We start from the raw sequence: 10,946 nt of genomic DNA on the forward strand, positions 1-10,946 counted from the left end.
GGGAGATTGGTTGGGGTGGGTTATGAATGAATGGAGATTGGCTGGAATGGGTTTTGAATGGGAATTGTTTGGGGTGAGTTTTGGATGAATGGGGATTGGCTGGAGTGGGGTTTGGATGAATCAGGATTGGCTGAAGTGGATTTGGGATGAATCAGGATTGGCTGGGTGTGTTTTCAATGAGTGGGGATTGGCTGAGGTGGGTTTGGATGAATGGGGATTGGCTGGGGTGTGTTTTCAATGAATGGGGATTGGCTCGGGTATTTTTTGAATGGGGATTGACTGGGGCTGGTTTTGAATGGGGATTGGCTGGGGCTGGTTTTGAATGGTGATTGGCTGGGGCTGGTTTTGAATGGGGATTGGCTGGGGCTGGTTTTGAATGGGGATTGGCTGGGGCTGGTTTTGAATGGTGATTGGCTGGGGCTGGTTTTGAATGGGGATTGGCTGGGGCTGGTTTTGAATGGGGATTGGCTGGGGCTGGTTTTGAATGGGGATTGGCTGGGGCTGGTTTTGAATGGGGATTGGCTGGGGTGAGTTTCTGAGGAATAGGGATTGGCTGGGGTGAGTTTCTGATGAATGGGGATTGGCTAGGGTGAGTTTCTGAGGAATAGGGATTGGCTGGGGTGAGTTTCTGAGGAATGGGGATTGGCTGGGGCGAGTTTCTGATGAATGGGGATTGGCTGGGGTGAGTTTCTAAGGAATGGGGATTGGCTGGGGTGAGTTTCTGAGGAATGGGGATTGGCTGGGGTGAGTTTCTGATGAATGGGGATTGGCTGGGGTGAGTTTCTGAGGAATGGGGATTGGCTGGGGTGGGTTTTTGATACATCAGGATTGCCTCGGTTGAGGTTCAGATGATTGGGGATTCAGTGTGATGAGTTTTGGATTAATGGGGATTGGCTAAAGTACATTTCAGATGGGCAGGGATTCGCTAGAGTGGGTTTTGAATGAATGGGGATTGGCTGGGATGGATTTTGACTGAATGGGGATTGGCTGGAGTGGGTTTTGGATGAATGGGGATTGGCTGGAGTGGGTTTTGGATGATGGGGATTGGTTGGGGTGTGTTTTGAATGAATTGGGATTGGTTGGGGTGGGTTTTGAATGAATGGGGATTGGTTGGGGTGGGATTTGAATGAATGGGGATTGGTTGGGGTGGGTTTTGGATGATGGGGATTGGTTGGGGTGTGTTTTGAATGAATTGGGATTGGTTGGGGTGGGTTTTGAATGAATGGGGATTGGTTGGGGTGGGTTTTGAATGAATGAGGATTAGCTATGCCAGAATGAGCTGAGTATATGGTATAGTAAGTGTAGATATTCCTGTCGGTTCTGGTGGAGGAAACAGGAAAAAGGATAGGATTGACTATACAGAGATGAAAAAAGTTGGAGGTGGATCAGACTGAGGCAGGCCTGAACCCTGTGGAAGAAGCACAGGCTCATCTGGATCCTTTTACAGATGTGTTTCCATGAATGTTGCTTTATTTTAAATCTCTGCTCCCGGCTGTCCCTGAGTGCTGTTTTTTGTAACCTGCAGAATGGGCCCCGCCTGTCCCAGAGAAGCTATACCAGCCCACTGGGCAGGAGTACATGCCAAATTGTGTAGGAGAGAATGGAAAGAACACCGTGTTCTGTATCGCTGGAGGTAAGCACTGTTAAACTGTTTAAATACCACAGTAAACAGACAAACTGAATGAGCTCATGTTGCACAATCCAACGTGACTAATCTGCTGAATCATATTGCATGATTTACATTATGTACAGTGGCTTGCTCCAAACTTTAGACAAATTACACCTTTAATCTCTGCAGCTCCTGAACATTACCACTAAATTAAATTACTTCATATCAACACTAACAACAGGAAGCCATCTTAGGTCATCTCCACCTCTCCAAATCATTCTGTTACCACGGTTATACGATCCACTTAAGCTCTTTCAATCATTTTGTTGTTGTAGACATGGTGACCAGGCCATTAAGACCGGGCTTTCAATAGAATCCCTATAGTGCAGAAGGCGGCTTTCAGCCCATTGAGTCTGCACTGACTCTCTGAAAGAGCACCCTACCTAGGGCCATTCCCCCACCCTATCCCTGAAACTCCACCTAACCTGCACAACTTTGCACACAAAGGGGCAATTTAGCATGACCAATCCACCTAATCTTTGCACATCTTTGGACTGTGGGAGGAAACCGGAGCACCCGGAGGAAGCCCAGTAGACTTGCAGAGTAAATGCAAACTCCACACAGACAGTGACCCAAGGCCAGAATTGAACTGGGGTCCCTGGCATGTGAGGCAGCAGTGCTAACCACTGTACCATCGTGCCCCTCATTCCTCATTGATGTTTTAGACCTGCTTCACTGATGCGACCATCAATTCAACCAGAGACGAGTTGGAGTAAACTGTGGCTTTAATCAGCTTACAACTGAGCCTGCCTGTGACTGGGCTGAACTGGAGGCGGACTCGCAGGACCGCAGCACTTATACTTCCTGAAGGGGCGGAGCCAAGGGCAGAGCCCTGTACATGCTCCTCATCTCCCCCTGTGGGCAGAGCTGCCCAACGGCTCACAGATGGAGCCCACAGGGATGCAGTAATGTACAGTATGAATTATAGTGGTTGGGCATTCACCACATTCACCCCCTGTTAAAAAATCAAGTCCGGCGGGGGTGACGGGTCTACAAGTTCAGGCAGTCCGGCACCCATATCGTGCCTTGAGACCGACGAAGCACTGGTGTTGCAGCGTTTCGGATGGCTGTGGAAGGATGTTTGGTGCGGATCCGGGGGTGGATTCCGGGCATGGTTCTTCCTGAGCTTCGTACCTGCGAACCGGTGTGTCGGGTGGAAGGGAGCGTGGGAAGCAAATAGGTGCAGGGGCGCAGGGCATGGGAAGTCGGGTGGGGTGTAGTGTGGGGGTATATCGGTGGTAGTGGTAGTAGAGCCTGCGGGTGCCAGGTCCCGGAGAGAAATGGTGTCCTGTCGGCCATCGGGGTGTTCAACAAATGCGTAGTGGGGGTTCGAGTGCAGGAGTTGGACCCTCTCTACCAGGGGGTCAGTCTTATGTGTCCGAACGTGTTTTCGGAGGAGGACAGGGCCCAGTGTCCTCAACTAGGGCGGAAGCGAGACCCCAATAGTAGTTCCCCTAGGGAAGGCAAATAGGCGATCATGAGGAGTCTGATTCGTGGCCGTACAAAGGAGGGACCTAATAGCATGGAGCGCATCGGGGAGGACCTCCTGCCAATGGGATGTCGGGAGATTCCTGGACAGGAGGGTCAGCAGGACGGTCTTCCAGACCGTCGCGTTCTCCCTCTCCACCTGCCCGTTCCCCCTGGGGTTATAACTGGTAGTCCTGCTCGAGGCGATGCCCTTGTCGAGCAGGTACTGACGCAGCTCGTCGCTCATGAAGGACGAACCCCTGTCGCTGTGGACATAGTTGGGGAAACCAAACAGGGTGAAGACACTGTGCAGGGCTCTGATAACTGTATAGGAGGTCATATCAGGATGGGATGGCCAACGGGAAACGGGAGACTTCATCTATGACATTGAAGAAATAAATGTTGCGATTAGTTGAAGGAAGGGGCCCTTTGAAATCGATGCTCAGGCGTTCAAAGGGCCGGGATGCCTTTACCAGATGGGCCTTGTCTGGTCTATAGAAGTGCGGTTTACACTCGGCGCAGATCGAGCAATTCCTGGTGACGGCTTTAACCTCCTCAGTGGAGAAGAGCAGGTTGCGGGCCTTGATGTAGTGGGCGAGCCGGGTGACCCCCGGGTGGCAGAGGTCATTGTGGATCACCTGAAGACGGTTGTCTTGTGTGCGGGTGCATGTACAGGGCATCTGGGGGCTCATTGAGCTTCCCAGGACGATATACGATATCGTAATTGTAGGTGGACAGTTCGATCCTCAACCTCAAGATCTTGTCATTTTTCAACTTGCCCCGCTGCGAATTGTCAAACATGAAGGCAACCGATCTTTGGTCGGTGATGAGGGTAAACCTCCTACCTGCGAGGTAGTGCCTCCATTGCTGCACGGCTTCGGCAATGGTTTGGGCTTCTTTTTCAACTGAGGGGTGTCGAAGTTCGGAAGAGGAGAGGGTTCGGGAAAAGAACGCTACTGGCCTGCCTGCCTGGTTCAGAGTGGCAGCAAGAGCGACCTCTGAGGCGTTGCTCCCACTTGGAACGGGACAGACTCGTCTATTGCACTCATGGCAGCCTTAGCGATGTCCGCCTTAATACAATCGAAGGACTGGCGAGCCTTGGCTGACAGTGGGAAGAGGGTGGCCTTAAATAGTGGGTGGGCTTTGTCCGCATATTGGGGACCCACTGGGCGTAGTACGAAAAAAGTCCGAGGCACCTCTTGAGGGCCTTGGGACCGTGAGGGAGAGGGAGTTGTAAGAGGGGGCGGGTCAGGGTCGGGCCCTAGGACCCCGTTTTCCACGACGTAGCTGAGGATGGCACCTGGTGGTGCGGAAAACGCATTTCTCCTTATTATAGGTGAGGTTGAGCTTTTAGGCGGTTTGGAGAAATCGGTGGAGATTGGCGTCGTGGTCCTGCTGATCATGGCCGCAGATGGTGACATTATCTAAGTACGGGAATGTGGCCCGCAGCCTGTACTGGTCCACCATTCGGTCCATTGCTCTTTGGAACACTGAAACCCCGTTTCTGACGCTAAAGGGGACCCGGAGGAAATGGAAGAGGCGGCCATCTGCCTTGAACGCCGTGTAGTGGCGGTCCTCCGGGCGGATTGGGAGCTGATGGTATGCGGACTTCAGATCCACCGTGGAGAACACGCGGTACTGTGCGATCTGGTTTGCCATGTCCGCAATCCGGGGGAGGGGGTACACATCGAGGTGCGCGAACCGGTTAATGGTCTGGCTGTAATCAACCACCATCCGGAACTTTTCCCTGGATTTGACAACCACCACCTGAGCTCTCCAGGGGCTGTTACTGGCCTCTATGACTCCTTCACGCAATAGGTGCCGGACTTCAGATCTAATGAACACCCTGTCCTGCAGACTCTCCCTCCTGCTGCGAGTGGCCACTGGCTTGCAGTTGGCGGTGAGGTTAGCGAAGAGTGAGGGGGGTCGACTTTCAGGGTTGCTAGGCTGCATATAGTGAGTGGGGGCAGGGTCCCGCCGAAGCTGTGTGAGGCTCCTGAGGTTACACTGGAAATCCAGTCCTAGGAGGAGTGGGGCGCAGAGGTCTGGGAGCACGTACAATTTGAAATTTGTATAATTGGCGCCCTGTATCGTTAGAGTCACTGAGGTGCGCCCTTGTATTTGGACTGAGTGCGACCCCGAGGCGAGAGAGATTGTTTGCCGCGTTGGGAATACCGGGAGCAAACAGCGCCTTACCAGGTCCGGGTGAGCAAAGCTCTCGGTGCTCCCAGAGTCGAAGAGGCACGGTGTCTCGTGGCCGTTGAGCCGGACGGCCATCATGGAGCTGTTGAGGTGCTTGGGCCGCGACTGGTCCAAGGTGACGGCGCTGAGTTGAGGGTAGACGGCGGCGTTGGCGATGCTGGAGTGGCCCCGCAATGAATGTTCGAGTTGGGTAGCGGGTGATGGCCAAGATGGCGGCCCCCGTTGATTGCACGTGGCGGGCTGCGAGGAAGATGACATCCAAGATGGCCACCGCCAAGGATCGTACGTGGCAGACGTCGAGGAAGATGGCACCCAAGATGGTGGCCTCCACAGACCGCACGTGGCTGGCCGCGGGGGGGGAGGATGGCCAAGATGGCGGCCCCCGTGAATCGCACATGTTGTGTGGAGGCGGAGTCGGCAGACAGGCTGCCACGTTACGGGGTCTGCAAGCCTGAGAGTTGGAGGAGCGAGTGTTCGAGTTGGGGTTCGAGTTTTTGGATTTGGCCAGGCAGACATTAGCGAAGTGTCCTTTTCGCCCGCAGCTGTTGCAGGTAACGTTGCGGGCCGTGCATTGCTGTCAGGTGTTGGGGCTGGCAGCAAAAATGGCACGATAGCCCTCCGTGGTGGGAGGGTGGCCGCGTGGCGCAGGCCTGGGGAAGCCTTTGGTCGGGGGGTCCACGATGGGGTCGCATGAACGGCCGGAAACGCAGTTAGGCTTTGGAAAGCAACCTCTAACAAGGTCGCCAGTTTTACTGTGTCCTCCAGGTCCTGGGCCCCTTTCTCAATAAGACGCTGCCGCACATAATTTGATCGGACCCCCGCAACGTACACGTCTCGGACGGCGAGTTCCATGTGCTGAGAGGCTGTCACGGCTTGGAAGTTACAGTCGCGTGCTAGGGCTTTGAGGTCGCGCAGATAGTCTTCTAGCGACTCCCCAGGGCACTGGCGACGAGTTGTGAAGATGTGTCGCGCGTCAACTTCGTTCACGGGCTGCACGTACAGGCGGTCGAGCATCGTGAGGGCCTCGGTGTAAGAGTCAGCTTCATTAAGTTGAGTAGAAGTACGATGGCTCACCCGTGCATGTAGAAGACTGAGTTTCTGTTCTTCTGTAACAGAGGAGGTAGTCGACACAGCCAGGTAGGCCTTGAAGCACTAAAGTCAATGAAAAAAAATCTCCTTTGCTTCTGCGGCCTGTGGATTGAGTTCCACTTGGTCAAGTTTGAGGGCTGATTCTATAGTGGTTCTTTAAGCCGATTAAATTGATGCGACCATCAATTCAACCAGAGACACGAGTTGGAGTAAACTGTGGCTTTAATCAGCTTACAACTGAGCCTGCCTGTGACTGGGCTGAACTGGAGGCGGACTCGCAGGACCGCAGCACTTTATACTTCCTGCTGGGGGCGGAGCCAAGGGCAGAGCCCTGTACATGCTCCTCATCTCCCCCTGTGGGCAGAACCGCGCAACGGCTCACAGATGGAGCCCACAGGGACACAGTAATGTACAGTGTGAATTATAGTGGTTAAACATTCACCAAGTATCCCTGTTCAACTGGAAGCAATTTTAACTCATAGTGTACTGGCTGTATCGATAACCAGGTAGACAGACAGTGTGAACTCACTTTCCCACAATCACAACCCTGGCTGTCTTGGATGGTGATCCTGCCTGATTACTGGCCGTCTGTGAGTCAGGCACCTCCAACCAGCAGGTGGCAGTACAGACTCACCATGCAGTCTCCAGAGAGGGGCCATGTGACAAGGCACTCAGCTATAAGTGCAGGCACATCCAGTGATCGGCAGATGGTTAGAAGATGTACAAGTCGACAGTCGTGCCTAGGGTAGTTCCAGGGGAGTACAAAAAAACTCCATGATAACTAGCTCTGTAACAGATTGTTATCTTACCATGTGCGATTCAATTAAGATCCTGGTTTGGAGAAGACACAAGTCGTTTGGCAGATTCCTTGCTGGACATCGAAACCAAACACTGCCAGCTGGCAGATTTCTGAGTGGCTTCCATTTGGTGTTTGGATAAAATACCAACCATCCAAATGGAAGAAATTCTGAAGTTTGACAATATCTGAGAACAAGCTGTTGACAAAGCAAATCTGCTGTCGGCCTAAAAGACTGAGCCCTGTGAGAGAGGCCCAGAGTCGCTAATCTCGGAGAGAGATCCAGCTTACAGTTCCAAAGTCTTAGGGAGAGACCCACCCACTGGATCCCAAATCTTAATGGGTCCCTGTTAGTCGAGATGTACAACAAGTCGGTGGACGTGGGAGAGCCCCCCCCCACGTTGTCTCAGGCCTCAATATCATTCATTTTAAAGAAAGACAAGGACCCAAAACAGTGTGGGTCGTACCGCCTGATTTCGCTGTTGAAAGTGGATGCAAAACTGTTGCTGAAGGTCCTGACGATGCGGAGAGAGGATTGTGAGCCGGGGATAGTAGATGAGAACTAGACAGGAATTGTGAAGGGGCAGCAGTTGTTGACGAATGTCCGGAGGTTGCTGAATGTTATTATGATGCCCCTCGGTGGGCTGAGAAGTGGACGTGGTTGTGATGATGGATGCGGAGAAAGCTTTCGATCGGGATGAGTTTAAATTTATTCAAGGTGCTGGGTCAGCTTGAGCTTGGGCAAGGACTTGTGGACTGGGTTTGGCTATTGTATAAGGCGAGTGTTTGGACTAACAAGGTCAGTTCGGAGTACTTTGGGTCACATCGGGGTGCGAGGCAGGGGTGTCCGCTCTCCCTGCTGCTCTTTGCCCTGGCAATTGAGCCCTTAGCAATGGTGCATTGGGTCTGAGGGGGTGGAAGGGTATTGAACGGGCCGGGGGGGGAGGGGGGGGGGGCGGTTGGAGAACCGAGTTTCTTTGTATGTGGATGATCCCCTTGATATCCCATCAATGAACGCACAACGAATGGTGAACGTAGCTGAGGCTTTAATAAACTAAACAGAAAGCCTCCTGGTCTCGGATCCCGAACTGAGGCAGCTGCGGAGACTAGCCACCTCTGTACCGGGCCCGAGGGGAGGCGGCGCAGGAAGCAGTAGTTTACCATATTACATATAATACAGTGGCAGTTTATCACAATACACCTATTATATACTACAGTGGTTCGGAGCTAGCAGTGATAAGCCCAGGCATGTAACAGTACAGCAGTACAATACAATACAGTGGTTTACTACATTAACCCCCTGTTTACAAAAAGAGTCCAGCGGGGGGTGAAGTGGTCTTAAAAATCTAGTCTGTTGGGGGCCTTGACCTTCCGCCGTGATCGCCTCAGTCCTGGCTGTGGTGTGGGCACCGGTGTCGGGACCTGCGCGTCCGGGAGCGTGTCGTCCTCTTCTTCACCCAGTCTTTGAGTCGGTGGGGGGGGGGGGGGGGGGGGGGGGGGGGGGGGGGGGGGGCGCGCGGTGTGTGGGCGGGGGTGGTGGTGATGGTCGCCGGTGGTCCTGCGGGTGCCAGACCTTGAAGTAGCTGGGTAGTTGGTGGCGGTACACGGGGGCGACCGGATGGAGTGGGGCGCATCGGGGAGGACCTCCTGCCAGCGGGAGACTGGGAGACTTGAAGACAGTAGGGCCAGAAGGACGGCCTTCCGGACCGTTGCGTTCTCCCGCTCCACCTGCCCGTTACCCTGGGGGCTGTAGCTGGTCGTCCTGCTGGAGGCGATACCCTTGCTAAGCAGGAACTGATGCAACTCGTCGCTCATGAAGGAGGAACCCCAGTCGCTATGGATATAGGTGGGGAACCCGAACAAGGTGAAAAGACTGTGCAGGACCTGATGACGGTGGCAGAGGTCATGTCAGGGCTTGGATGGCAAAGGGGAATCTTGAGTATTTGTCAACATCCTGAGGAGTACACGTTACGGTCAGTGGAGGGGAGGGGCCCTATGAAGTTGATGCTGAGGTGCTCAAAGTGGCGGGAAGCCTTTACCAGGTGCGCTCTGTCTGGCGATAGAAATATGGTTTGCACTCCGCACAGACCTGGCAGTCCCTGGTCATGGTTCTGACCTCCTCGGTGGAGTAAGGCGGGTTGCGAGGCTTGACAAAATGAAAAAAAAACGGGGGTGACCTACGGGTGACAGAGGTCATTGTGGAGGGGCCCAAAGTCGCGGTTAATACACTGGGTGGCTGGCAGGATTGGGCGGTCGTACAAGATCTCGTAGTTGTAGGTGGAGAGCTCGATCCTGCACCTCAGAATCTTGTCGTTCTTGATTTCGCCCCACTGTGTATTGTTAAACATGAAGGCAACCGATCGTTGGTCAGTGAGGAGAGTGAATCGCCTCCGGCCAGGTGATGCCTCCAATGTCGCACAGCTTCTACAATGGCTTAGGCTTCCTTTTCGACGGAGGAGTGTCGAATTTCGGAGGCCTGGAGGGTACGGGAGAAGAAGGCCACGGGCCTGCCTGCCTGGTTGAGGGTAGCAGCCAGAGCAAAGTCCAACGCATTGCTCTCTACCTGGAACGGAATGGACTAGTCCACAGCGTGCATCGCGGCTTTGGCAATATCTGCCTTGATGCAGTTGAAGGCCAGGCAAGCCTCAGCCATCAAGGGAAAAATGGTGGATTTAATAAGCGGACGGGCCTTGTCCGCATAGTTAGGGACCCACTGGCATAGTCGGAGAAAAACCCCAGGCATCGCTTCAGGGCCTTGGGGCTGTGGGGGAGGGGAGTTCCATGAGTGGGCCCTAGGACTCCGTTTTCCACAACGTAGCCGACGATGGCTAGGCGGGTTGTGCAGAAAACGCATTTTTCCTTATTGTCGGTGAGGTTCAGGAGTTTAGTGGTGTGGAGGAAGTGCCGGAGGTTTTCATCATGGTCCTGCTGGTCATGGCCGCAGATGGTGACATTATCCAAGTACGGGAAAGTGGCCCGCAGCCCGTACTGGTCAACCATTCGGTCCATTTCTCATTGGAAGACTGAGACCCCATTGGTGACGCCGAAGGGAACTCTGAGGAAGTGGTAGAGGCAGCCATCTGCCTCGAAGGCAGTGTATTGGCGGTCCTCCGGGCGGATAGGGAGCTGGTGGTACGCGGACTTCAAGTCAACTGTGGAGAAGCCTCGATACTGCGCAATCGGTTGACCATGTCAGATATGCGGGGCATCGAGCTGCGTGTACCGGTTGATGGTCTGACTGTAGTCGGTGACCATCCGGTGCTTCTCCCCAGTCTTGATGACCACCACTTGGGCTCTCCAGGGGCTGGTACTAGCCTCCGACCTGATAAAGGCCCTGTCCGGGCACTATATCGTCTGCTCCTAGTAGTGACGGGCTTACAGTCCGGGGTGAGGTTAGCGAAGAGCGAGGGTGGGGCGACCTTAAGTGTCGCGAGGCTACTGATGGGGGGGGCAGGGGTCCACCGAACTTTAAAGTAAGGTTTTGGAGGTGGCATTGGAAGTCGAGCCCCAGTAATAGGGCAGCGCAGAGATGGGGAAGGATGTTGAGCTTAAAGTTAGTGTACTCTACCCTTGAACAGTAAGGGTCGTGACACAGTACCCCTGGATTGCTACTGAATGTGATCCGGAAACCAGGGAGACTTTCTGGGTCATGGGTAAATTGGGATGGGAGGAGCGCGCCTTACCGTATCTGGGTGTATGAAGCTGTCTGTGCTCCCGGAGTCG

At 53.9% G+C, this 10,946-nt stretch overlaps 2 protein-coding genes across 2 annotated transcripts in view; both read left to right on the plus strand.

Annotated features, from left to right (window-relative positions):
• LOC119970918 (cytosolic carboxypeptidase 2-like) overlaps positions 1-7,398 on the plus strand; it is a 31,648-nt gene extending 24,250 nt beyond the window's left edge. The window contains exons 4-5 of the mRNA XM_038806027.1: positions 1,526-1,633; positions 7,256-7,398. Coding sequence (XP_038661955.1) covers positions 1,526-1,633; positions 7,256-7,398 — 251 coding nt within the window. The remainder of the gene's footprint in view (positions 1-1,525; positions 1,634-7,255) is intronic.
• A 184-nt stretch (positions 7,399-7,582) lies between these two features.
• Positions 7,583-10,946, plus strand: part of LOC119970919 (cytosolic carboxypeptidase 2-like) — a 31,637-nt gene continuing 28,273 nt past the window's right edge. The window contains exon 1 of the mRNA XM_038806028.1: positions 7,583-7,774. Coding sequence (XP_038661956.1) covers positions 7,583-7,774 — 192 coding nt within the window. The remainder of the gene's footprint in view (positions 7,775-10,946) is intronic.

Source organism: Scyliorhinus canicula, chromosome 9 (genome assembly GCF_902713615.1).
Source record: "Scyliorhinus canicula chromosome 9, sScyCan1.1, whole genome shotgun sequence".
Classification (NCBI taxonomy): domain Eukaryota; kingdom Metazoa; phylum Chordata; class Chondrichthyes; order Carcharhiniformes; family Scyliorhinidae; genus Scyliorhinus; species Scyliorhinus canicula.